The following is a 27,994-nucleotide window of genomic DNA, read 5'->3' as shown; positions in this document are numbered from 1 at the left end:
TTATTGTTACTATCTTTTCGAATGATCTCTCAGGGACTTCCTGGCTTGAATGACAGTAAAGATAGATAAAGACTATGGATTTTCCAGAGAACAGATATGTTGCTCACATTAACAACATGTGTAGACTCTGGGTACGCTTGCCCCCCTCAGCCTCAGTTTCCTGACTATAAAATGGAGATAGTAATTTCTCTGTAAGCTGCTGTAAAGATCAAATAGTTTAATGTGTATAAAATGTTTATACTTTATATAGGCAGCTCCTGACATCCAAAAATCCTTTCTCACATAGCAGTTATTTTCCTGTTTTCGCTCAGAGAGGAAAGGGTCTGGCTGAGACCTTTAACCTCTGCCCTCCACCCATAGCAAGGTGGGGGGGCCACACTTCCCGCTGCCTCTGGGCGGGCCTCTGACTCAGCTCAGGGCACCCCCTCCTCTTGTCCAGCTCCCCAAACCGGTTGGGGCCCTTCTAAAGTGCTCATTAGAGGGGAGAGGCCCCTACCTCCATTCCCCTCTTCCTCTCAGGATTCTCAGAGTCTGGGCATTAGGGAGGCGCTTTTACACAGGTGACCAAGGCGCCTGGCCCCCCGGGGGCAGGACTGGGGGCGCTGGAGGCAGAGCCGGGGGGTCGTCATGCTGGGTTTTCCTAGGGTGGGGCCGGTGGGGCCAGGATGGCCCGATGCCGCGGCTGCGGGCGGGGCAAGCTGGTCGCTCCCTCCTCCCTCGAGAGCTGTTGGACCTGTTGTCCCCCACTCCACTTCCGGGCTGCTGGGGAGGGGGACCGAGCAGCCTGTCTCTCCTCCCTCTTCCCCAGCCACCTGTCCAGTGGGCAGAAACTGCTGCGCCGGAGCGCAGAACGAAGCACGCCGAAGCCTGAGCCGGTGAGGGGGCCGGGGCTGTGGGGGTCGCGGGGGCTGGAGTTCTGGAATCTCGCTCTCGAGGAGCCGAGGACTCAAGGCTCCTGGTTTGTCAGGAGAGGGAGACCAGGAGACCCGACTCTCCGATCCCTGGGTGAGGCGGCAGGGGAACGGCTCCCTTACACAGGGGGGTCAGAGCTGAGACTACGGGGCTGCAGAGAGGACAGAGCGGAACCCAGCTCCTGAGTCCGCGAAGCAGATGGTGATGGGGTCGCTCTAAAGTGGTCCAAGGGGATAGTTGGGGGCGGGTGGGAAAGTACAAGGCTCGACACCTGGATAGCAGGGAGACGCCGGTAGGGGGCGTACTAGGACCCGGACTCAAATTCCGGTCCCGCCTCTTGGGGCGTGACGCCCTAGGAGCCACGAACCCCGCCCCTAGAAGCTCCAGGCCCCGCCTCTGGAATGTTCAGTCCCATCCTTTGAACTCTCAGGCCCCGCCTCTGGAGCGCTCTCCGGAGCTTTCGGGCTGGAAGCGCCGGCCCCCTTGGCCACGCCCCCAACTCCTCCGTAACCTCAGGCCCCGCCCACCCGACGGGAATTCTCAGCGGCCATGGGGACGCGGAGCAGCCCGGACTTGGGGACCCCGCCGGCGGCGGTCCCGGAGTGCGACACAGAGGTCCGATCTCAAGGGGCCTCCAAGCCCCGGGGGCACCCCAAAGACTCCCGCGAGCGGGAGGCGCCCGAGGCCCCGGCAGAGCTTCCGAGCGGCCAAGGAACTGAGCAGCAGGCGAAGGAAGAGGAAGAAGTGGGAGAAGGCAGCAGCACCGAAAGCAGCCACGATGCGGTGAGGGGCCCGGGGGCCGAGAGTCACTGGGTGGGGGGGCCCAGAGGAGCAGACCCAAGCGGGCGACAGAGACACAGAGAGCCAGGTATAGGGAGACCAGATAGAGACCGAGAGACGGGGAAACTGGGAGACAAAGATCCAAAAGGGTCAAGGGACACTGCGAGAGCAGAGACAAGAGACTCAGAGAGTTGAGGATAGGCACAGACAGAAACCCAGAAACAGTGATGCTCAGAGAAGCAGAAAGAGAGACAGAGAAACCTTGAGACAGGGAGATACTCCGAGGGAGAAAGAAACATAGCGATTCAGAGACAGAAGACATACTGAGTCAGGAAGATGAAGCCCAGAGAAAAGGGGGAAAGGCTCAGAGACCCGGGGAGAGAGAAGGAGATGCAGAACCTTCGAAGACGTGAGGCCAAGACAATGGGAAACAGCATCCTTGAGTCAGCGTTGTGCCCCCTCCCCGGACTGCGAGTCCCTGAGCCACCTCCTGGGGCCGAGCGGTCATCGGACCTGCACCCTCCCCGCCTCGGATAAAAGAGCTTGGAGGCTGAGGGTCGCTAACTCAGACTCCCACCCCCATCCCTCCTGGGGCCGAGCGGTCATCGGACCTGCACCCTCCCCGCCTCGGATAAAAGAGCTTGGAGGCTGAGGGTCGCTAACTCAGACTCCCACCCCCATCCCCCACCTATTTAGTGACGGCAGGGGGCGAGTCCTCCCCAACTGACTAGCCCTCTTCAACCTCAGGCGGAGGCTCCGTCTCCAGTTCAGACCCCGGCCACGCCCCCCGCACCAGCGCTGTCTGGAGAAGGGGTGCGAGGGGCGGCGCGGCGGCTTCGCGCGCAGCAGCTGGAGGCCCTGACTCGCGTGGCTTTAATGGAGCAGCGAGTGAAAGAGCTACAGCGTCAGAGGAAGGAACTGAGGATCGAGGTGAGGCTGCAGACCCCTTGGGAAGTCTGGCCCCAACTCGTGGGGAGCCCCGTCAGGCCAGGCCCCCAGTCCTTTACAACCATGGGAGCCGAGTCTCAGGCCTCCTGCCCCATACTCTCTTCGAATCCAGGAGTTCGGATTCCCAGGTCCTTCGATCAGACCCAAGCAGGCGTCCGCGCGCCACCACCCCTTCCTTGCTCTCAGACCCAGGCCTCTGGGTCCCAGCTCTTGCCTTCTCTCTGCAGATGGAGGTGGAGGTGGCCCTGCTGCGGGGTGAGCTGGCTGGGGAGCGAGTGGCCGCTCGGCGGGAGGAGGAGCAGCTTCGCGAGCTGCTAGGGCAGCAGGTGGACTCAGAGAAGGGCGGCCAGGAGCAGCGGGAACAGGTGTGTTTGCCCGGCCGGACCTTCATCGTCGGTTCTCTTCCTTGTTGGACAGACATTCCTGTGGTGCTCCTGGGACCTGGGGCCGGGGTTGCGCCCCCTGTTGCCCAAGCCGTGATACTGGGGCTGGGGGTGGGCAGCGGCGGGGACCTATGCCTGTCTGTTTCCCTCCTCCCTCTCTCCTGTATGACTTTGGGGCCTGACTCACTGGGGCGTGTTCCCTTGCCCCATTTCTCTGTGCTCTCTAAATGTCGTTTTGTGAAAAATGTCAAACCAACAAAAAATAGACTGTTGCCATGTGGTATACTCCCCAGTTCAGCTGCGATGAATCCTCCGTTCCTGTTTCATGTCCTCCAGTTGGCTTCCCTGTCCCTAGATTTGAAATCCAGTACCAGACATCATGTTGACAGTGAATACTTCAGTTCTTTAAGAACTCTTTTAAGAAAACATCACCCCTATGTCATTATCACATCTGAAGAATTACTATCTCATCTCCAGTCAGTTTCCATGGGTCCCAGACTGGCTCAAAAACAATGGCTAACAGTTGGCTGTTTGAATCGGGTTATCGTAATGGATTGCAATGTCTTGCCTGTGTTGTTTCTCCTCTAATGGTCCCTGCCTACTGTTTTTTTCCCCTGAACTCTTTGTTGAAGAAACCAAGTCCTCTGTCCCATGGTCAGTATGTGACCAGTTGGACGCCGGGGGTGTCCTTTATCTCGTTTCGCTTCCTGGAAGCAGGTGGTTGATTAAATGTATAAGATGGATCAGATTCGGATGTGCTGTGGTGCATTTGGGGCACTGGGCCTGGGGGATGTTCTCTCTGATTCTCCAGACCTCAGTGAGGTCACTCTGATCCCTTCCTAATAGTTATTTACCTAAAGGCTTTAACATCCATTGTTGGTCATTGCTTGACGGGAGAGTGCTGCCCATTGGAAAATGGTAACTTTGTAATTCTATCAGTCTCTCTCTTTGCCCTTATCTTACATATTGGAATTTCCTTGGGTTGGATCCTGAGTCTTCAGTTACCTCGAAGAGCCTGTATTTCTCCCAGCCCTGATTTCTCTCTCAAAATCTAGACCTATGTGTCCTGATTTCTAGGACATTGGTTTCTAGATGCTCCTTCTTCCCCTAGGACCTGGGTTTCCAGACCCCAGCCCCTCCTGCATTAGATCCAAGAATCCAGGTCCCCAGCCCCTCCTGCCTTAGATCCAGGAATCTGGTCCCTTCTCATTCACCATATCCTGTGCTGACCTCAGCAACTCCCTTTTCCACACCGTCCCTGTCTCACTGTCCCTTTGGTCACCAGGCCAGAGTCCTGAGCCTCACTCTGCACGCCTCCTTATCTCTCACCCCAAGTCTGTCAGTCACCACGTCCTGTTCTTGGTGCGCCCTGAATCTCTCTTGCTAGTTTATCTCCTTTATATCTGCCCTGGCTAGACCTCGGGCGAGGTCACATTCTTTTTTCTAATTTTCATTAGTTACTAATTTTTGGCTGGACTCGGTCTTCGTTGCTGCGTGCAGGCTTTCTCTAGTTGCGGTGGGCGGGGGCTGGTCTCTGGTTGTAGTGCTGGGGCTTCTTGTTGCTGTGGCTTCTCTTGTTGCGGTACTTGGGCTCCAGAGTTCAGGCTTCAGTAGTTGGCCTGTGGCATGTGGGATCTCCCCAGACCAGGGATTGAACTCATGTCCTCTGTGTTGGCAGGTGGATTCTTAACCACAGGACCACCAGGGAAGTCTAAGGTCTCATTCTTGTTGCCCGGAGGACTCAGGAAGGAGCTGGTCTCAATCCCTCGAACCTGTCTCCCAGAGGGATGGTTCCATACCCAGATCCTACCTCAGCCTCTCAATCTTGCCGTGACTCCCCAGTGACCCCAGATTCATGTTCCTCAGCCCGGCGGTCCAAACCACACCCGAGCTCCGTCTTGTCTGCCTTTCCACTGTCATCTCTCACCTGTATCCCCCCTCTCTTCCCTCCATCCCACCTTCTTTCTTCTTGACCACAGTCTGCCCTTACACTTCCTTTACTTTTCTCTTCTCTTTTATCAAGTATTTATTTTTATTTATTTATTTGGCTCTGCTGAGTCTTAGTTGGGGCACATGGGATTTTCAGTCTTCATTGTGGCATGCGGAATGTTTTAGTTGTGATATGCAAACTCTTGGGCTTCCCTGGTGGCTCAAGTGGTAAAGAATCTGCTGCAATGCAGGATCCCCAGGAGAAACTGGTTTGATCCCTGGGTCAGGGAGATCTCCTGGAGGAGGAAATGGCAACCTACTCCAGTATTCTTGCCTGGGAAATCCCATGGACAGAGGAGCCTGGTGGGCTAACGGTCCATGGGGCTGCAAAGAGTCGGACACGACTGAAGCAGTTGAGCATGCAGCAGGCCTGCAAACTCTTCCTTGTGGCATGTGGGATCTAGAGTCCTGAGCAGGAATTGAACCCAGGTCCCCTACATTGGGAGCTCAGAGTCTTAGCCAGTGGACCACCAGGAAAGTCCCTCCTGTAGTGTTCAACTTCCACTCATTTGCACCATGCTGTTTCCTCAGTCCAGAAAGCCCTTCCAGCCCTCTCCAGCTCCCCAGGTCTCAGTGCTCCCTGGTTTTTGTGGCTTACCTTAAAATCTTCACATCCAGGAAGCCTAGGCTTACCCTGGTAGAAATTGTTCCCCCCATTCTGGTTCCCACAGAATCTGCGTTTCACTGCCCTGATTGTCCCAGGCTATAACTGGCTGTGTCCCCTGCTGGAGTACAGGGCCCAGGTCTGACCCCCTTCTGGGTCCCCAGCATCAATCACCAAGTCTGGATATGTTTAGCATTCATTCCCTCATTTGTTTCTTTTTTAAAACTTTATTGAAGAATAGTTGATTTACAATGTTGTGTTAACTTCTGCTGTACAGCAAAGTGATTCAGTTATATATAGATATATATTCTTTTTTTTTTTTTTTTGCCATGCAGCTCAGCATGTGGGGTCTTAGTTCCCTGATCAGGGATCTAACCCATGGCCCCTGCAGTGGAAGTACACTGTCTTAACCACTGGACCGAGGGCAAGACCCCTCATATTCTTTTCCGTTACAGTTTATCACAGGATATTGAATACAGTTCCCTGTGCTAACAAGCCTGTTCTGTATGACTGTGAGTTTGTTTGTTACATAGATTAGTTAATTTGTGTCAAATCTTAGATGGCACATATGATTATCATTCTATGGTATTTATCTTTCTCCTTCTGACTTACTTTGCTTGGTATGCTAATCTCCAATTCCATCCATGTTGCTGCAAATGGCATTGTTTCGTTCTTTTTCATGGCTGACTAATATTCCATTGTGTATGTGCACCACATCTTTATCCATTCAACTGTCCCCTCCTTCATTTCTTAAAAAGCTGTTTACTTGGTCTGCTCTGGGTGGGCCTGTACAGCATGAACCAGAGAGACAGGCTCCCTGCCCTCATAGAGCCAACACCCCAGACTTGGAGAGGGGGGACTCCCCAGGCGAGAAGGAGCTTGAGATCTGGCTGGCCTTAGCCCCAGCTGGCCTGTTTCCCTCCCTGTGCTCAGGCTGAGGCTAAGAGTCTGGTTGCTGTTGATGCAGGAACAGAGGCGGCTGAGCCAGGAGCGGGATCGTGTGGAGGGTCTTCGCCAAAGACTCCAGGAGGCCCAGGAGCAGCTCGACTCGCAGCCCGAAGACCAGCATGAGCGGCTTCTGCAGGGAATGCAGGAGGTAAGGGGACCCGGTATCCAGGCCACTCAGGACCCAGCCATCCGGGCCCTCAGTCCCCTCCTCTCCCACCCACCTAGGAGCTCAGGCCCCAAGCCCCTAACCCGCAGGACGCCAGAGTCTCGATCCCACAGCCCCTCCTCCCTCCTTGTCCAGGAGTCGTGGCTCCAGCCCTCCACCCTCCTGGTTCTTAGAGGTCCAGGCCTCCAGTCCTTTTGTGTCCCCTCCACAGATGAGGGAACAGCTGGACGTGGCCCAGCGTGCCTATGAGGACCTGGAGTTCCAGCAGCTGGAGCGCGAGAGCCGGCAGGAGGAAGAAGATCGGGACAGCCCTGGGGCCGGGGTGCCAGACCGCAAGGTTCAGGAGCTCCAGGCCAGTGTGGCGCAGCACAGGGTGAGTCGGCCTGGGCTCGCCTGCCTCCCTCACCTCTGCCCTCTGGCTCCTCCACTCGTTGTCTCGTCCCTTCTCTGTCCTGGTGTCCTCCCTGTCATGTTCTTCAAAACAGTCATGATGGTCGCTGATGTTTATTGAGCATTGACCAGGGGCCGGGCATGATCCTAAACATTTAATGAATCTTAAGTGATCGAATCCTTACAACAGTCCTGGGAGACAGGTCTTCATATCTTTTCCCATATTTTCTAAATGAAGAAACTCAAGGTCAAGGTGCTCAAGATATCTTTTCCAAGGTCACTTTGTTCCCAAAGGATTGAACTGGGATCTGAACCTGCTAGGTCTTCGCCGCTACAGTCCCCATGTCTCAGCCCTCATCTCAAACGATGCTCCCACCAGTCCTTTCTGGGAGCTTCACTTTCAAGGGTCTGAAAGTCCTGCTGGAAAAAGCCACAAGTTTGACTGTATTTTGGAGAAGGAAATGGCAACCCATTCCAGCACTCTTGCCTGGAGAATTCCATGGATGGGCTACAGTCCATGGGATCGCAAAGAGTTGGACACGACTGTGTGACTAACTTTCAACTTTTGACTGTATTTAATACAAAGGTTCCCAGAGTTTCGGATTAGAAAGTTCTGATGTGGGCCTCCTTTCCCCACCTCTATTTCTGGACGTTTTCCCTGTCGGTCTTTTTCCATTCCTGTCTCACGGGCTCTGTGTCTGTTCTCCCTCTGTCTTGGCTCTTTTATTCTGTATCTTTTCCAGTTTCTCTCTTTGTCTTTCCCTTTTTCTGTTTTTTTTTTTAATATTTATTATTTAGTTGGCTGTGCTGGGTCTTAGTGGGGGCATGCAGGATCTTCGATCTTCATTGCAGCACGTAAGATCTTTTTAGCTCTGGCATGTGGGATCTAGTTCCCTGAGCAGGGATCAAACCCGGGCCCCTTGCATTGCGAACCCAGTGTCTTAGCCATTCTACCACCAGGAAAGTCCCTCTCTCTCTCTGTTCTGGCAATGTCGACTTTCTCTGGGTCTCTGTCTTCCTCAGCCTCCGGATATGGGAACCTCCACCCCTCCAGCTCACCCGAGGTCTCTTCTAGGCCCTCAAAGGGGAGAAGGGCACTAGCGAAGGTTAACTCTGTGTCCCCCATGCCCTCCCAGGCATCCAGATGCCAGGGTCTCTGTTATGGGGTGGAGCAAACCCCAGGCTCTCAAGGAGGGCCTGGTTCTGGGGGTACCAGCTGGGGACCCGGGGGCAGCTGAGTAACCCGGGCCTTGGCGGGTGCCCCGCAGCGCCGGATCCAGGTCTTGGAGGAGCAGCTCAAGTCGCTGGGGGAGCAGATGGCCGCTGAGAGCCGGGGACTGAGCCGGAAGAAGGAGGAGGCCCTTCAGGCCCTGACGCAGGTCAGTTCACCACCCACACCTGTCTTGCATCCCCACTTCCTGCTGGGGCATACCCTTGCCTCGCCTGCACCCCATATGTCCCCTGAGGTGTAGGAGTTGCTCATGTCTTGCCCTCCCCAGGAACGGAGCCGACTGCTTGAGCTTAACTGCCTTCAGGGAACCCCTGGTGGGGACTTCTCTGAGCCCAACCAGGCTCTCACCAAGGTATGGAGATTTCGTGTGTCTTTCAGCCCCCTCCTCCCTGAGACCCAGGAATCTAGGTCCCCCACCTCCATTCTCCCTTGGGATCCACCATTCTCAACCCCTAATCCCTTTTCACCCTGGGCCTCAGGAGTGCAGACCTCCAGAGCCTCCTCCTCAGAGAACCAGCAGTCTCTGCACAGAAGTCTTCCTTCCCTGAGACCGCATCCCCACTATCTTGGGGCCTTGAGCCTTTCCTTCTCCATCCAAGAAATGGGCTGGCTCTGGAGGCCTGAGCCAGAGCATCCTTGCAGCGGGCATCCATGCTCTGGAGGCCTGGGCCAGAGCATCCTTGCAGCGGGCATCCATGCTCTGGAGGCCTGGGCCAGAGCATCCTGGCAGTGGGCACCCATGCTCTGGAGGCCAGAGCATCCTGGCAGTGGCCCTCCACCCCACCCCTTCTCCTGCAGCTCCTCTTCACCCAGAAGACAGACCGCCAGTTGCTGGTTCTCCAGGATCCCACTGCCCACACGGCCACCGCCACCTCTTCCTGCCTCTTCTCTGTTCACAGCTCCCTCCAGGTGCCTCCCCTCCCACAAATACCTCATCACCCAGGGGTCTCGCTGGTCACCGTGGCTTTCTCTGCTTCGGGCATGGGGGAGGGAGGGAGGGAGAGGGGCGGCTGATCAAGCCGCATTTTTAACTTTCACCAAGCTGCAGCTTCATTACTCTTTTTCTTTCTTCTGCCTAACATCTTACCTCCCCTCCCCTGGAGAAATGGAACCGGGCCCGCCCAGGTGTAAATTTTATTTAGTTAGTTTTTAAAAGACGTGTTTGTTTATTAATTTTTGGCTGTGCTGAGCCTCCATGGTGGCGCTCGGGCTTTCCTCTAGTTGCGGTGAGCGGGGGCTGCCTTTCACTGCGGTGCCTGGGCTTCTCATCGCAGTGGCTTCCCTTGTTCCCGGCCAACGTCTCTAGGGTGCATGCGCTTCAGCAGTTGTGGCACGTGGGCTCAGCTGCTCCTTGGCATGTGGGATCTTCCCGGACCAGGGAACGACCCTGTGTCTCCTGCCCTGGTGGGTGGATTCTCAACCACTAAACCACCAAGGAGGCCCCCAGATGTAAATTTTAAAAGCCACCCAACAGAGCACATTGATAATCAGTCCTTCTCTCCCCAGCCCAATGAGCCCTGGCCCTCCTCCTCAGAACCGGGCAGCTATTTGTTTTTCTTTTTTAGTACTTGTATTTATTTATTTGGCTATACCTGGGCTTAGTTGCAGCATGTGGGATCTAGTTCCCTGACTAGGGATCAAACCCGGGGCCCCCTGCATTGGGAGCGCGGAGTCTTAGCCAGTGGGCCACCAGGGAGGTCCTGGTAGCTATTTGTTTCTTTCTTCCAGATTTTCTGAAAAATGGGGGTTCCAATTTATGAATGGGTTAAAACATTTATTGAATATGTTGCTAGCAACTTTAAATGAAATAGAGTAGACAGTGGCAGCGTGCTGTACCCGGAGGTAGGGCTGTTGTATGGATATGGGGTCAGCGCTTAGAAAGCGTGAGCGGTTGTTCTACCACGTAAATGTTTTTTTCAAAAACATGTGTATTAGCTGCTAGTTGGCTTTTTTTTTTTCTAGCTCAAGACTGTGGTGGAGATTTTTTCTTTCGATACATTTAGAGGTGCCTCTTCCTTTTCAATGGGTCTGTAATAATGATGTAAACAGTAAGAATCATAAAGACTGCTAAAATTTGTGAAGCCTTTTTTTTTTTCTTGGTGGAGTCTTTATAGTGTGCCAGGCACTGTTTTATTTTATTAATTAAAATAAATTTTTTTTCTTTTGGCTGTGCTGGATCTTTCCTGTGGTCCACAGGCTCAGTAGTTGCTGGGTGTGAGCTTAGTTGCCCCAAGACTGTAGGATCTTAGGCGCCCCGCCCCCCTCGTCCCCTGCATTGGAAGGTGGGTTCTTAACCACTGGACCACCTGGGAAGTCCCCAGGCACTGTTTTAAATGTTTATGTGGATCTACTCATTTAGTCGTTGCAACAACTCTACAAGCTGGGTTCTTATCGTTTTATAGGGAAGAAACTGAGGCAGCTGAGGTTTCTTAATCAGCTAGTATACAGCAAGGCTGGGATTTGAACTCAGCACTCTGCGTTCAGAGCCCACACTCTGAACCACTCTGAGCTTCTGTGCGCACACAGTTCTGTGTGGGTGCCTGGAGCTCCTCTCTCTGAGGATGCCAGATGGAGTTTCGTGCAGTTTAAGCAATGATGTTCTGAAGATCCATGTCTGTCTGTCTTTATACCCACAATAATAACATAATATTGTTGTTGCAGTTGTTAGTTACTTGGTCATATCCAACTCCTTGTGACCCACGGATGGTAGCCCACCAGGTTCCTCTGTCCATGGGATTTCCCAGGCAAGAGTACTGGAGTGGGTTGCCATTTCCTTCTCCAAGGGATCTTCCCAACCCAGGGATTGAACAAACGTGGGCCTCCTGCAGTGCAGGCAGATTCTTTACTGTCTGAGCCACCAGGGAAGCTCAAAAGTTAACATTAATAAATTAATTATATCATATATTATAATATTTACCTGTTGATTATATTATATTATACACAACATATCTTAATAATAACAATATGATATTAATATATTATTAACTATTGCTAAAATAGTAATTGATATTAATATTTAAGAGCTTAATATAGTCCAGGATCTGCTCAAAGCCATCTTATCACTTTGAACCACCTGGAATTGCTATTATTTGAGGGTGAAAGTCGCTCAGTTGTGTCCGACTCTTTGCGACCCTGTGGATGCAAAGCCAGTTCCTTCTACCCAAAAATAAAATTTTATATTAGGTGCATATACAATTTCATACATATATAACATATATTATTGAATTATATATTCATGAAACATATAATTTCTGGCTCCTCTGTCCATGGAATTCTCCAGGCAAGAATACTGGAGTGGGTTACCGTTCCCTTCTCCAGGGGATCTTCCTGATCCAGGGATCAAACCCCAATCTCCCACACTTCAGGCTTCTTTACCATCTGTGTCACCAGGAAAGCCCATTTGAAGGTGAGAAACAGTCAAATACTGACAGTTTGACATGCTTCAACTTAATATATTTTATATTAAAATTATGTTTCTTGAATATATAATTCAATAATATATGTTATATATGTGTGAAGTTGCAAATGCACCTAATATGAAATTTTATTTTTGGTCAGAAGAAACTGTAGCATTGGGTCCTATTATTGTCCAGGTAAAGGGTTAGCAGAGCCTTTGTAACTTTCTAGCTGGAAGGCTGATAAAGGTGGATTGTCAGCTCTGTTGCCAGGCAACGAATGTGCCTTCGGGTAAATATGACCCTTATAATTAAATTGCATATCGATAAAGACTTGGTGGGAAGCCTGGGCCATTGCTATGGAGTCCTTACCTGAGTTAGTGGCTTCTGTGGACACAGAGCCTCTAAAGCCACGTGGACCCTGTACCCACCAGTGTGGACCCCACACCCACCTTGCATGCGGGTGTCACCAAGTGTCTGGCCCTTGGACACTGGTGGCCGTGCCAGGCACTCTTCTGTGTGTTTTGCATGAGGTCAGTGTATGAATCTTTGCATCAGCTACGGCAGGGTGGCAGGACCTTGCTCACTTTACAGACGGGGAGTTGCCCTGAGAAGAGCCGTGACTTGCTAAAGTCACACACCCAACTAAGCGGCAGAGCTCGGTGTGAACCAAAGCTGCCTGATTCCTCAGCCTGTGCCTTTCAGAGACGAGAGTTTCTCAGGGAAACTTCAGAACCCAAGTGGGCACCTGGTTAACACGAGCGCATAAGCAGTGACTAGGGACCTCAGGGATGAGGTTGTATGTGCGTGCTTGCTAAGGCTGCTTCAGTTGTGTCTGACTTTGTTCAACGCTATGGACTGTAGCCTGCCAGGCTCCTCAGTCCATGGGATTCTCCAGGCAGAAATAACGGAGTAGGTTGCTATGGCCTCCTCCAGGGGATCGAACCTATATCTCCTGAGTCTCCTGTATTGTAGGCAGATTCTTTAACCCCTGAGCCACAGGGGAAAGCCCCACAAAGAACACAGGGAGTCTTTGTTTACGCAGCCAGAGAAACAGTAGACAAGCAGATAAATGCAGGGATTATCAAATCACTCCCCCTTGCCCCTGCCCGTCTCTCCCTCCAGGTCCTATTGAATCCTTCTCAAATCCCACCCCTTCTTTCCAGGATCATGTGATGCCTAAGAGTACCTGTTGTGCCACTTACTAGCTGGTTGACCTGAGATACAGCTCTGTGCCTCAGTTTACTTAGCTGCGAAATGGGAATAATAGCAGCATTCATTGGCTAATGCATTAAAGTACTTGGTGTGATGTCTGGCACATAGCAGGTGCTTAGTAAATGTGGGCACCTGTTATTCTGGTTATATAATGATTAGTATTATATTTTTTAATGAGGGAAGACTAGCTTTTTTAAAAAAAATTCATTTTTGGCTGCATCGGGCTAGTTAGTTACAGTACGCGGGCTTCTCTCCAGTTGTGGCTTACAGGCTTAGTTGCCCTGCAGCATGTGGGATCTTAGCTCTCTGACCAGGGATTGAATCCATGTCCCCTGTATTGGAAGGTGGATTCTTAACCATTGGACCACCAGGGCGGTCCTTGATCGATATTGTTATAATTATTATAATTCTTATTCCACCCACTGCCACCCTCATTTCTGGTTTTCTCGACCTTCTACCACCCTCCTCAGTGACTTTCTCCACCTTAATTTTTGGCTCCCAAACAATAGCCAGAGTGATCTTCATCCCTTCTACTTTTCAGCTCTTCCCTCCAAAAGCCTTCCATGGTTCCCCCAGGCTCCTTGGTGTGGCCTGACCCCTGCCCACCTCTCACCATCCCCCTCCCTGTACTGACTCTGTTCAGCTGCAGGGGCCCCCCACTGACCCCCCCCCCCCAGCACACCATGCTGGCTCCTGCCTCAGGGCCTTTGCACTTGCCGATCCTGCCACCCGGAACACCCTTCGCCTCAGGCAACCCTGGTCAACTCTTATCCTTTGGGCCTCAGGGTCAGTGTCCAGAAGGCTGTTCCTGGTCTTCCAGTTGCAGGTGAGCCTTTTTATAATACCCGTTCATAACACTCTTTTGTAACACCCTTCACTCACAGCAATGTCAGATGATACGCATCTTGAATGATGACTTGTTCAGTTCCCTGGGGCTTCCCAGGTGGTGCAGTGGTAAAGAATCCACCTGCCAGTGCAGGGGATGCAGGAGACCTGGGTTCAACCCCTGGTTTGGGAAGATCCCCTGGAGTAGGAAATGGCAACCCACTCCTGTATTCTTGCCTGGAAAATTCCACAGACAGAGGAGCCTGGCAGGCTACAGTCCATGGAGTTGCAAAGAGTCTGACACGACTGAACACACACACATACACACGTCACTCAGTCCCTACAGTGTCAGCTCCATGCAGACAAGACTTGGAGCTCTCTTGCCAGTGTGTGTTAGTAGCCTGCCAGGCTCCTCTGTCCATGGAATTCTCCCAGGCAAGAATATTGGAGTGGGTTGCCATTCCCTTCTCCAGGGAACCTTCCCAACCCAGGGATGGAACTCTGGTCTTCTGCGTTGGCAGGCAGATTCTTTATGGTCTGAGCCACCAGGAAAGACCGAGTCTCTCTTACCTACGTGCTTCCTCAGTGCCAACAATCTCTCAGCTGGGAAGTGCTGGGAATATCAGTTGAGGGAAGGGAAGAGTTAAGAGCCACAGGAACTTGGGGCTCATTTTCATCTTTTTGAAGTGGTTTGAACCTTTCCTGACTCCTAGGCTTCTAGAAGCTTAAATGGGTCTGTGGTGTGCCACAGACACTCTTGGGCAAAGACTGAGCACTTGGTAAATACTGGTTATTATTTTTATTTTTTTTATCTTCTGAATGAAGCTGCGTGGCATGTAGAATCTTATTCTCAAACCAGGGATTAAACCTGCATCCCCTGTAGTGGAAGTGTAGAGTCTTAACCACTAGACCACCAGGGGAGTCCCATGGTTTTGTGTTTGTGTCTGTGTGTGTCTGTGTGTGTGTGTGTGTGTGCGCGTGCTTAGCTGTGCCCGGCTCTTTGCGACCCCATGGACTGTAGCCCGCCACGCTCCTCTGTTCATAGAATTTTCCAGGTAATAATACTCGAGTGGGTTGCCATTTCCTACTTTAGGAGGTCTTCGGGACTCAGGGATCAAACCCATGTCTCCTACATTGACAGGCAGGTTCTTAACCACTGAGCCACCTGGGAAGCCCAGGAGTCCCATGGTTACTATTTTAAAAAACGCTTTAAAATAATACGGATATAGAGAATCACATCGACCACACGCACAGCTTAATAATTATTAATGGGAACACTCGGGGTGATGGCCCCAGGTGTCAGGTCACAACATACCCCCGCTCAATGGTGACCCCTATCGGTCTCCCGGAGAATAACCACTAGCCTGACGTTTATCCTAGTCTTCTTACATTGATAGTTCCATCAGTTCAGTGTCTATCGCTAAACGCTATAGTTTGAACTTTGTGTATGTGTGGCTATGGGCTTCCCTGGTGGCTCAGACAGTAAAGAATCCACCTGCAGTGCGGGAGACCTGGGTCCGACCACTGGGTTGGGAAAATCCCCTGAAGGAGGGCATGGCAACCCACTCCGGTATTCTTGCCTGGAGAATCCCCATGGACAGAGGAGCCTGGTGGGCTACAGTCCATGGCGTCTCAAAGAGTCGAATAAGACTGAGCGACTAAGCACAGTGCATCTCTTTTAAATCTCCTAGAATCCACAGAGAAGGCAATGGCAACCCACCCCAGTACTCTTGCCTGGGAAATCTCATGGACAGAGGAGCCTGGTAGGCTGCAGTCCACAGGTCACAAAGAGTCAAAGAGTCAGACACGACTGAGCGACTTCACTTTCACTTTTCACTTTCGTGCACTGGAGAGGGAAATGACAAACCACTCCAGTAGGACACGACTGACGCGACTTAGCAGCAGCAGAATCCACAGACTCCCATTTTTTTATTGTCCCTCTTGAAATATGTTTGAAGAAACCAGGCAGTTGCTCTGTAGTTTCGCAGGCAGGGTTTGCTGATTGCGTCTGTGGGGGTCAGCACCACCTTGCTCTGCCTCTCTTTTTCCTGTGAAGTTGGGTGTGGGAGGCTGAGCAGTTGCATGATTGGCATTTTGGCGAGTCATCCTGGGAGCATGTGTCTCTTTTTCTGTGGCATCCATTGATTGATTCCCTGGAGGTCATGAGTGGGAAAATCCCATCTGTCATTACTTCATTTATTTTTATTGTTTTTTGTTGTTTAATGTTGTTAAAGAAATCTTAAAACAAAAAAAGCAGTTATTATTTTTTGGCTGCCCGCTCAGCATGTGGGGTCTTACTTCCCTGACCGGAAATGGAACCTCCACCCCCTGCACTGGAAGTGCAGAGTCTTAACCGCTGGATTGCCAGGGAAGTCCTCCTTCTTCGTTTATTGATTGACAATTTTTTCTAAAGAGGGACTTGCCTTTATTGATTATTTGGTTACCCAGGGATATGGTTTTTGTAGGAAAAGAAAGTGCTGGACGATTTCACTTCATTCACCTACCTTCAAAATAAAGAGTTGGTTCTTTTGGTGACCAATTCGATTTTTCTTTGAATTACATATATTTGATGAGTTAAGATCTTTAGCAGTGAGCATACATATTGATGGGCTTTCCTGGTTGCTCCTTGGTAAAGAATCTACCGGAAACCCTGGAGATGCAGGAGACTTGGGTTTGATCCCTGGGCCAGGAGGAGGGCCTGGCAACTCACTCTAGTATTCTTGCCTGGAGAATCCCATGGGCAGAGGAGCTGGCGGCCACAGACCATGCGGTTGCCAAAGAGTCTTATTCGACTGAAGCAGCTTGGCACGCACGATATGTGTTGGTGCTCAAATTATACAACTTATTTATTCTTATTATCTTTTGTTATCCAAGCAGAGTTTTTGCTGTTTTTTTTTTTTAAAGAAATGATTTTAGTTTGCTTTCTTTGTTATTCTCAAATAAGTTTATTTTCATTTGGGGGGTGGTTTTTTTATTATTTTATTTTGAAATGCTTTAAGACTTACAGGAAAACTACAGGAAGAGGAGAAAGAATTCCTGTCTACCTGTCACCCAGATTGTGTGACTAACAGTTTACCACATTTGGCATTGGCTTTATCACTCTCTGTACACACACACCCACACGCACACACACCGTTGATTCTTCTTTTCTGAAGTATGATTCCCCTTTATCCCTAAATGCTTCTACTTTTTATCATCTGAGGTCAAGGCCATTGCCAGACGCAACCACAGTACAGCAGTCACATTCAGGAAGCTAACATTGAGACAATACTATTCAAGTCCACAATGTTATTCGTATATAAATTATGTAATTTTGGCTGTGCTGGGTCTTCGTTGCTGCTCTTGGTTTTCTCTAGCCGTGGTGAGGGGGTTGCTCTGCAGCTGCGGTCTTCTCATTGCAGTGGCTTCTCTTGCAGCAGAGCACGGGTTCTAGGGAGCATGGGCTTCAGTAGCTGTGGCCGGAGGGCTCCGTAGTTGCAGCTCCCGGGCTCTGGATCTCAATGATGGTGGCACACAGGCTTAGTTGCTCCCTGGCATGTGGGGTTTTCCTGGACCAGGGCTGGAACCCATGTCTCCTGCATTATTAGCAGGCAGATTCTTTACCACTGAGCCACCAGGGAAGCTCTTGTTATTCATATTTTTGTCAGTTGTCCCACAAATGTTTTTTTGTTAGCAAAAAACAACAACAACAAAATTGTTTTTTCTGGTCCAGGAACACAGGTTGCACTTGGTTGTCATGTTTATTTTATTATTTTAAAAAAGAATATTCCTCTTGTTCTGAGTTCAAAGGGAGGACATTCAGAGAAAAGATCTTTGCCGCTGTTTCCATCCACTCAATTCACTTCCCAGGGGTAGCCAGGGTTACCAGTGTCTCCTGTCTTCCCAGAGATGTACTGTGTTTTTTAAAAAGTATTTATTTTTACTTATTTGGGCTTCCCCGATAGCTCAGCTGGTAAAGAATCTGCCTGCAATGCGGGTGACCTGGGTTCGATCCCGGGGTTGGGAAGATCCCCTGGAGAAGGGAAAGGCTACCCACTCCGGTATTTTGGCCTGGAGAATTCCATGGACTGTATAGTCAATGGGGTTGCAAAGAGTCGAACACGACTGAACGACTTTCATTGTACATTGGATATTTACTTATTTGGCTATGCTGGTCTTAGTTGCCACATTCGGGATCAGGTTCCCTGACCAGGGATGGAACCCGGGCCCCCTCCATTGGGAGGTCAGAGTCTTAGCCAGTGGACCACCAGGGAAGTCCCAATACTCTGTACTGAAACAGTCAGGCATGTATACACTCTCCCCCTCTTTTTATGGGTAGGTGGTATCCTCTTTGCACTCTCTGTACTTGCTTATACCTTAAACATTATTTTCTAGCTGATATAAACCGCATCCTTTGCCTTTTATCTGCTTTGGGGTTTTCCTCCACGTGGATGATCCCAGGTTTATCGAGCCTGTCTCCTTTTGATGGGCACTTAGGCGGTCTCCTAGGTGGTCTCTTCCTTACTTAGGTAGGGAATCTGCCTGCAGTGCAGGAGATGCAAGAGACTCAGGTTTGACTTCTGGATTGGGAAGATCCCCTGGAGAAGGGAATGGCTACCCACTCCAGGATTCTTGCCTGGGAAATCCCGTGGACAGAGGAGCCTGGTGGGCTCCAGTCCATGGGGTTGCAAAGAGTTGGACACAACTGAGTGACTAATACTAACTAACTAACTAGGTGGTCTCCAGGCATCTGTGGGAATTAACCTTGAACTCAGGCCATCTTGCACATGTCTGAGTGTACCCACAAGTCCTAGAAATGGAGTTGGGGCTCAAAAGGTTTATACATTTGTCATTTTTATTTTATTTCCTTTCTTTTTTAAAATTCATTTTATTTTTCTTTTTTTACCATTTTTATCTTTTAAAAAGAGCCAAACGGACCTCCATAAATTTTTTCCAATAAAACAGCCCTCAGCCTTGTGGGCGGAGAAGGCAATGGCACTCCACTCCAGTACTCTTGCCTGGAAAATCCCATGGACGGTGGAGCCTGGTGGGCTGCAGTCCATGGGGTTGCACAGAGTTGGACACGACTGAAGCGACTTAGCAGCAGCAGCAGCCGTGTGGGAGAACGTCTGGGTTTCCCACTTCTCTACCAATACAGTGAGCTTTAAAAAACAGTTCTATGTAGGTCTATAATTCACCTAGCCTACAATTCACCCATTAAGTGTTTTTCATTGGTTTTCAGTGTAGTCACGGAGTTGTGCAAACATTACCATCAGCAATTTTAGAGAATATTCAGGAGGGAATGACCACCCACTCGAGTGTTCTCGCCTGGAGAATCCCCATGGACAGAGGAGCCTGGTGGCGAAAGTCCATGAGGTCGCAAAGAGTCGGACACGACTGAAGTGACTTAGCACGCATGCACAAAGAAACCCTCTACCCTTGAGCCATCACCCCTCAATTCCCCTCTCCTCCCAGCCGCTGGCAACCACTGTCTCTCTGGATTTGCCCATTCTGGTCAGTGCACTGTGTGGCCCTTTATGACTACTCATTCACTCAGCATTGTGTTTACAGTGGCTTTCTGATCTGCGCCAATGAGATGGTGGTTTCTTTTTTTGAAAAAAATATTTGTTTATTTGACTGCGCCGGGTGGCTCGGGGATCTTCAGTCTTCACTGGGGCATGCAGGATCTTTAGTTGCCACCTGCAAACTCTTAGTTGCAGCATGTGGGATCCCTGACCAGGGATCGAACCCCGGCCCCTTGCATGGGGAGCTCCAAGTCTTCACCCTTGGACCACCCGGGCAGTCTCAAGATGGTGGTTTTCCTTGGTGGTTCTCCGATCTAATGGTGGAGACTGAGCATCTTTTCCTGTGTGCCTGGGCTGTGTGTGTTTCAGGGCTCCATTGGCCTCCAGAGGACTGGAAGCCTGTCCCGGAAGAGGGGAGAGAGAGCCAGTCAGAGAGGATGTCCCCGGCCTCTGTCGCTCCATTGTGCCGGTGAGTACCAGCGTCACACCACATACCCTCTTCTCCCATCACCTCTCTCCCTGCGCACAGGATGGAGAAACCTGGATGCCCTCATTGCGGGAGAGAGGGAGAGGCTTAGACCAGGAAGCATCCCAGCCCATTGCCCTGGCCCTTCTCCCCCCAGGATCCCTGGAGGCCTCGGCCCTCCCGCCTGAAGCTAGAGACTCCGGAAGGCACCCTCTGTATCAGCTGCTAAACTGCGGCCCCGGGAATAGGTGAGATGTCAGGGAGAAATGGGAAGATGGGGGGAAGAGACTGGGCTCCTCTCACCGGCCCCGTCTCTCTTCCCTGCTCTCAGCTGCAGGGGCCTCTACCCAGACATCGCCCGAATGGAGCAGCTCCTGCAGCAGGCTGTGGCGGAGAGGGAGCGGCTGCTGCGGGCCAGGGTGAGACCCAGCCCCTCCTCCCCCAGACCCAGGAACGCAGTACGTTTCCCCCACTTCTTATTGGTTTCCAGTCTTGCTGACACTTTCTTTCTGCACCCACAGGAAGGGACAAGAAGAAGCAAGGAAGGTCCCTCAGGCCCCCCTGTACCTGCCATCATGGTGAGTCTCGCCCCTGCCCTCACTTCCCCTGGCCTCTGCCCTTTGACATCTCACCCTCTCCTGTTCTCCAAAGTGTCCTGGGCTTGGCAAGGGAAGGGGAACTCTGAAGACCTAGTTTCTGTTCCCATCAGGGTCATCTGAATCCATGGTATGTGACACACTCAGTTCTCTGTGCCTCGGTTTCCTCTTCTGTAAGTGGGTGCCGGTGTCAGCAGTTACTGCAGTATGAGGGTAACCGCAAGCTGGGGCTTTTAAATAGTATTTAAAATTTTATTTGTTTGATTCTTAAAAAAAAATAAAAACAATCTTTTTACTTAAGAAATATTCAAACATATTGTTCAAAGGTTGACTAGATTAATAACCTCTCATGTGCCCACCATGCAGCTCATGACCATTGTTTCATTGGTTGGTCGTGTCCGGCTCTTTTGTGACCCCATGGACTGTAGCCCGCCAGGCTCCTCTGACCATGGGATTCTCCAGGCAAGAATCCTGCAGTGGGTTGCCATTTCCTTCTCCAGGGGATCTTCCCGACACAGGGACTGAACCCTCGACTCCTGCATTCGTAGGCAGGTTCTTTACCGCTGAGCTATCAGGGAAGCCCTCCATGTTGCTCTGCTGGTTATCAATATTGAATCTTATTTTACTTACTGACTTTGTTGTTCTGGACCCGCACCTACTTCCCATTCTGCAGCAGAACATTTTAAAGCCAATTCCACATAGTTTATCATTACCTCCATGCATCACTATGTACCTTCTATCTATCTATCTGTATATATATTAACATAAGTTCCACTGTCATAGCTTATGAAATTATTACTAATTTTGTAGCATTCTAATACATGGTCCATATTAACATCTGATGCTCACTTCCTCTCTAGAAGCCTCAGTTGCCTCCTCTGTGAAATGGGGACAATAATGGGTTGTTTTGGAGAGGCAGGGAGTTGATCACTTGGCACAGTGCTGGCGGCAGAGCAGACCTCCAGTACATGGTGATCACTTAGTGTTACTGTGTGGAGTTGGCAGGATGACCCAGTGGCTGCCCTTTTAACCACCCCTCCCCCTCCTGCGCGTTCCCCAGCTCCTCCCCCCAGCCCCTCACTCTCCCTTGTCTCCATGCAATTCGTCTCCCCTCTATTTCTCACCCTTTCTTGCTTTGGCCTTACTTCAGTGTTTTCAACCCTCAATACTCATAGTGTGGTCCATGGACCAGCAGCATCGGATCCGTGAACTTCATTCCCCTCCAGACCCCCACCCTGGAATGACTGAATCCCAGTCTGCATTTTAACAAAATCCCTAATTGTCTCCCAATTGTCTCCAAAATAGATTTTGATAGTTGGTTATTCAAATCTGGATCCAAACAAAGTACACACAGCGCCTTTAGTAAAAATGTCTTAAGTCTCTCAGATTGAGTCCTCCCTCCCTGCTTAAAAAAAAAAAAAAATGCCATTTATTGGGTGGAAAAGTCCTTTTTCTTGTAGAATTTCTCCTACTCTAAGTTTAGCTGACAGCTCCTCATTAAGCTTTTATTTCTACCTATACTAAGAATATGAATACTTTTTTGTTACAACATACACCGTATTTATTTATCTTTGTGGCCTCCCCGTGTGGCCTGTGGGATTTTAGTTCCCCAGCCAGGTATTGAACCCATGCCCTCTGCAGAGGGAGTGCAGAGTGCCAGCCCCTAGACCACCAGGGAAGCCCCTAGAGCAAACACTTTAGAACTTGGGAAAGTGAAGTTCTCCCAGCCTGGAGGCGCAAGTGCTTTCTGTCGTGGAGGAGACTTCAAATCTGTGTTTATGCTTTTCCACATTCACCGATCAGCCTGCATTTGGTGAATTTATGTTCCTCACAAACAAGTACATGGTTCCCAACCCATTTCTGGTTCTCTCAAACATTAGGACTTTCCTTATTCATTTCAACCCAGTGTTTATGGAGTGTCTATTTATGGTGGCCTTCTCAAGTGGCTCAGTGATAAAGAATCCGCCTGTCAATGCAGAGGATGGAGGAGATGCGGGCTCCATCACTGGGTCGGGAAGATCCCCTGGAGGAGGGCATGGCAACCCACTGCAGCACTCTTGCCTGGAGAATCCCACGGACAGAGGGGCCTGGCGGGCTACGGTCCATGGGGCCGCAGAGAGTCAGACGTGACTGAGTGACTGAGCACGCCCTGTGTGGTAGACCCTGGGTGACAGCAGAGTGCCAATCCCTGCCTTTTGGAAGCTGGCCTTTAGCAGGGGAGAGAGACAGAAAGCAGCATCAGTAAGTAACCTAAGTAGCATGTCAGGTGCTGGTAAGAGCCGGGAATAAGCTAAAGCAGGAAGGCTGGTGGAGCCTTCCGGGTTGTCAGACATAAGCTCTGCCTCATTAAAAATGAAACACCCCTGCTGTGTAGCACCATCATTTATTAACCAGTCCCCTGCTGACTGCATTGTCCCCCATCCCCACCCCCTCACACCTCGAGCTGCCTTCTTACGTCCGTGAGCAAGCGTGTCCCTGGGGTTTGCGCCTGGGGGTGGACTCACCAGGTGACAACAGCGAGCTCATCCAGGAAACAGCCCCGTGAGGAGGGTGCTGGGATGAGGAAAACCAAGACTTGGAGAGGGGCAGGCGTTCCCTGGAGGTGACACGGGTGGGCAGTGGGGGAGTTGCCAGTCCCAAGCCCATCCCTGCTCTCCTTGACTGGGGCCCGGCTCCACCCGTGTCCTACCTGGGTGACCTTGGTGAGTCACTTCCTCTTTAAGAGCCTCAGTTTCCTCCTCTGTGAAATGGGGACAACAGTGGGTTGTTTTGGAGAAGCAGAGAGGTGATCACTTGCTACAGTGCTGGCCGCAGAGCAGACCTCCAGTACATGGTGATCACTTAGTGTTACTGTGTGGAGTTGGCAGGATGCCCAGTGGGTGCCCTTTTAACCACCCCTCCCCCTCCTGTGCGTTCCCCAGCTCCTCCCCCCACCCCCTCCTCACTCTCCCTTGTCTCCATGCAGTTAGTCTCACCTCTGTTCTCATCCTTTCTTGCTTTAGCCTTACTTCAGTGTTTTCAACCCTCAGTACTCATAGAGTGGTCCATGGACCAGCAGCATCAGCATCCCTGAACTGAATCCTAGTCTGCATTTTAACAAAATCCCTTAGGGGTCTGCTTGCATGCTGGAGTCTGAGGCCTCAGTGTGACCTTGGGGATCATATACCATTCTTTGCAGGAAGCTTTCGGGAAGAATAGGTTTGATCAGGCTAGACCTTGTAACAGTAGATGCTTTGATGGCCTCCATTGTGCTCCACTTTATGGCCACCTGAGATGACCACTCTGTCTGGGGAGTTCTGGCTCGTCAGCTCTGGCTGTGTGACTTGGGCGTGTGACTTAACCTCTCTGAATCTTGGTTTCCACATCTGTAAAATGGGGACAATGACGTTCCCACCTCCTGAGGAGAAGGGGGGCAAAGAGATTATAAAGTGTGTGTGTGTTTTAGCACAGGTAATGATCACCAATTTCATCACAGCAAGAATGCTATCTACAACAATAATAATAATGGAATCAGCACTCTCATTATAACCACTCACTATCTGGTTTCTGTTTTACAGATACAGTGGATGAGGGCTTACTAGGGTTTATCACTTTTCTAACACATCTCTGGTGTTTCAGGGTGAGCACTAAGGTCAGGAAGACCTGGCTTCACATCCCTGCTCTGTCACTTAGAAGCTCTGTGTGACCTCAGGTGGATTATTTCTCTCTGTACCTCAGTGTGCTCATCTGAAAAACGGGACTTATAGTAGCCTTGACCCAAGAGTGGCCATTGAGGGGAGTTGAGGAATGGATGCTGGTAAAGCCCTGGGCAGTGTGTCAGTCAATCGGAGTAGCTGTCAGAAATACCACCTTAATCGTCATTGCCAAAGTTAAAGGCTGTGCTGGTCCTTACACTTCAGCTACTGCGGCGGGCTCCCCTCGCGGGTCCAGGCTATAGACTTCCCTTCCAGCTCTTGACCCTGTGACGTCACAGCCCCCTTCTCTTCCCTCCCCAGGCCCCGCCCATGCCGCCATCCAGCCCTGCTGGCCCTCGGGTCTTGGATCTCCGGCAGCACCTGGAGCGCTGGGGCCACAATCCGGAAAACTGCCCACACTTACAGGTTTCCGGAGGCTGCTGCCGCGGACCCCTGGTGAAGATGGGTGGCCGTATCAAGACCTGGAGGAAGCGATGGTTCTGCTTTGACCGCCAGGCCCGCCGCCTGGCCTACTATGCAGGTAAGCCCAGCCCCTCTGCCTGAGGTGCCTGGGCCTCCAAGTCTGTGAAAGAGACCACTCCAGACCTTCACCCCAGAGACATAGCAGCCCCACCCCCAGGTCTCTCCTCTCTTAGGTCCATGTATGTGCCTGGACCCCCTATTTGCTTCCTCCTTCGGCGACCCAGCCCTCATTGGGTATCACTTGTGTGCCCAGACCCCAGTTTCCCCATACCCAGGAGGAGCATTATCAGTGCCTAGCCCCCCAGATCTAGGGTTCCAAGCCTCTCCTCCTTCCTCTCTAGGGTAAGCGATGATTCTGGACCTCTCCTTGAGTCTCTGCCCTTCTCAGGGGCCAAAAGACTTGGGGACCTCGGATTCCAGCTCCCCAGACTCCACCTCCCAGCCTTATCCATTCACTACACCAGTCTCCCATCGACATTCACTCACCTCCTAACCACAGCGCTTTAGGGACCTTCAGATTATATCACCATGCTCCTCACCCCAACCCCAGTCTCTGGACTTGGGCTCAGAGACTCCTCTCCCCCTTGGTACCCTCCCCTCCAACCCCAACCCATCTCTCACTGGCTCTGTTTCTCCCTCACCCCCTCCATCAGACAAGGAAGAGACCAAGCTCAAAGGTGTCATCTACTTCCAGGCTATCGAGGAAGTCTACTACGACCACTTACGCTGTGCCTTCAAGGTGAAGCCCCTGTTGGGTGCTGCCCTGCCCTCATGGTTGGAGCCCCGCCAGTCAAATCTTAGCTTATGCCCTGGGGAAGGGCCACCCACAGCCCCTATTGTCAGGGTACTCCATCCAGCACAGGAAACCCAAACAGGTCATTTCACTGCAGGGGCCAGAAATTAAGAGTTCAGTCTCTGGCTCTCAGCCACAGTTATTTTTCTTGGAACAAAAGTTTGAGAGCAGAAATTTGGGAAACTCAGATGCCAAGTCAAGAATGAATGACTGAATTGGGCAAGGTGGGGACTGAGGCTGCCTGGGAGCATCGAAAGGAGAGGATCATTTCTTAGCATCTTCTCACAGTTGCCAAATGGGAATGGGTCCTGTGGTGTCATATCAGATTTATTTTTCCCCAGAGAATTCTGGAATTGGAACATTTATAAAAGTGCAGTGCCAGAAACTGATACAATGTTTAGAAAGCTCTGGAGAGTAACTGTGTCTCTAGAGCTTAGGTTGGAATCCCAGGTGTGGGACATCAGAAAAGTGACTTCCAGTCTCCAGCCTCAGTGTTTTCACCTGCAGAATGGGCACTCTTAAACCCATGTCTCCAGAGTTGAGGTTAAAGACAGAAAATGGACATAAAGGCTTTACTTAATTTGGGGTTTGCAAGTAGGTACTCAATAAATAGGTTGTAGACTAAATTTTTCCCAGTTACAAACCAGGGAGACCTAGATTAGGAAGAGGGGAAATTTGAATGCTTGTATTTCTAATATATGGACTTCCTAGGGGACTCAGTAGGGCTTCCCTGTGGCTCAGGTGGTAAAGAATCCGCCTGCAATGCAGGAGACCTAGGTTTGATCCCTGGGTTGGGAAGATCCCCCAGAGGAGGGCATGGCCACTCACTTCAGTATTCTTGCCTGGAGAATCCCCACGGACAGGGAGCCTGGCAGGCTACAGTCAATGGCTGGCAAACAGTTGGACATGACTTAGCAACTAAGCATGGCACAGGGCTCTCAGTGGTAAAGGATCCGCCTGCAGTGCAGGAGACGCAGGAGACACAAGTTCAGATTCCTGGGTCGGGAAGACTCCCTGGAGGAGGAAATGGCAACCCACTCCAATATTCTTGCCTGGGAAATCCCTGGACGAGGAGCTGAGCCTGGCAGGCTACAGTCCGTGGGATCACAAAAGAGTTAGACAAAACTTAGCGACTGAACAACAGCAACAATTTCTAATACAGGAGAAGGTAGAGCTGGGGGATTGGGACATGGGTCCTTCCTTTAAATTCCTCTTGCTTCCATAATTCTCGGCGCCTTTCTGTGTTAATTCATTTAACCCTCATAACCCATAGAAGTAGGTAGCATCATTTAGGAGGACAGATCCGCATACATTCAGGGAGTTTAAATTACTTGCCCAACTCTACACATCCTGTAAATAGCAAGGCTGGAATTTGAACTACGGTGGAGTCATATCTGTTCTCTTAACCACCTCCAAAATCCGCTACTTATTCCAGAGCCCGAACCCTCGCCTAACGTTCTGTGTCAAAACCTACGAACGCCTTTTCTACATGGTGGCGCCGAGCCCAGAGGCGGTGCGTATTTGGATGGACGTCATCGTTACAGCGGCTGATGAGAACCACGCCCCCTGATTGACCACAATCTCTGGGGGATCTCAGTGAAGCTCCGCCCCCGCGCAGTGTCTCGAAGCCACGCCCACTGTTGGGAAGCCTGGCCCCGCCCCTTTGCAACTCTCCAGGGAATTTTGTGGGTTTGATGGCTCTGCTGGTCTGAGCCACTTTTCCGGGCTGCAGGTGCCTTCTCCAGATGGGAAGCCAGCCCCTCGGGCTCTGCCCCGGGCTGGAGAAAAATTGCGGGGGCGGGAAGGAACTATTTATTGTTGCTCCTGTGATACCGAATTAAACATGGAAGAAAACAGTTTCCTGAGGTTCCCAGCACAGACGTACGGGACCCCTCGACCCCTAGGCAAGGCATCTGAGTTACCGGTACCCAAAACAACCAACCAACCATCCCTCAGCTGGTTCTTCCCATAAGGAATGGAGGTCTTCTTCAACCCCATGGTCTTGGATGGGAGCAGGGGGTGGCATGTGGCAATTTTTTTTTTTCACTTTGTGGGTCCGCCTGCTTCCACCCTTTTGGACCTGACTGGGCAATTTCTAGGCAATTGGCAATTTCTAGCAACTCCTAGGTTCCTGCCTTCCAGGCCTTGGCACATGTGATTCCCTCTGCCCTTCCTTTAACTGGCTAGCTCCTTGTTCTTAGCTTCTTAATTGGATTGTCGCCTCCTACAGGCAACCTTTCCTGACTCCCCCACCTGGATCAAACACACCCTCTCCTTTGAGCTCCCCTGGGCTACAGTCCATTGGGTCATAAAGAGTTGGACACGACTGAAGCAACTTAGCAGTCACGCACACACGGTCCATTCCTGAGCATCCTGGGTCATCATTGGTGATGGATCAATGTCCCGACAGACTGGGAGCTCCAAGAAGGCAGAGCCAGGGCTGGCCTGGTCATGGCTGTATTTCCAGCACCATAGGGCACATTTCATTCCATGAAAGGGGAAAAAAAGTTATCCTTTCATCTCTCAGTCTTGGTAAATAATATACCCAATGTTCCCTTTGCTAAGTTACCTTTCCCCACTCCACCCTACTCATCATTTAGGTCAAAACTCAGATGGTTCCTTCTCTAGGAAGCCTTCCCTGATTCTTCTGAGTCAGCTGTTTCCTCAGGGCTTCCCCTCCCAGCCCTGATCA

The 27,994-nt window shown here is 51.0% G+C and overlaps 1 protein-coding gene across 1 annotated transcript; it reads left to right on the top strand.

The window, feature by feature from the left end:
• The first annotated feature begins 1,461 nt into the window (after positions 1-1,461).
• Positions 1,462-27,021, top strand: PHLDB3 (pleckstrin homology like domain family B member 3). The gene is made up of 15 exons (XM_068992785.1): positions 1,462-1,695; positions 2,440-2,622; positions 2,868-3,005; positions 6,584-6,712; positions 6,942-7,107; positions 8,360-8,499; positions 8,620-8,703; positions 9,150-9,260; positions 19,660-19,759; positions 19,914-20,004; positions 20,088-20,175; positions 20,278-20,334; positions 24,348-24,567; positions 25,163-25,248; positions 26,738-27,021. Exons 1-15 carry the CDS (start codon positions 1,462-1,464, stop codon positions 26,870-26,872), a joined length of 1,962 nt encoding a protein of 653 aa, XP_068848886.1. The 3' UTR covers positions 26,873-27,021.
• The last annotated feature ends 973 nt before the right edge of the window (positions 27,022-27,994 follow it).

The sequence above is a fragment of the Capricornis sumatraensis genome, chromosome 20 (assembly GCF_032405125.1).
Source record: "Capricornis sumatraensis isolate serow.1 chromosome 20, serow.2, whole genome shotgun sequence".
NCBI lineage: Eukaryota > Metazoa > Chordata > Mammalia > Artiodactyla > Bovidae > Capricornis > Capricornis sumatraensis.
Note: the sequence above shows the minus strand (reverse complement) of the source record. Positions and strands in the feature narration are given on the sequence as shown.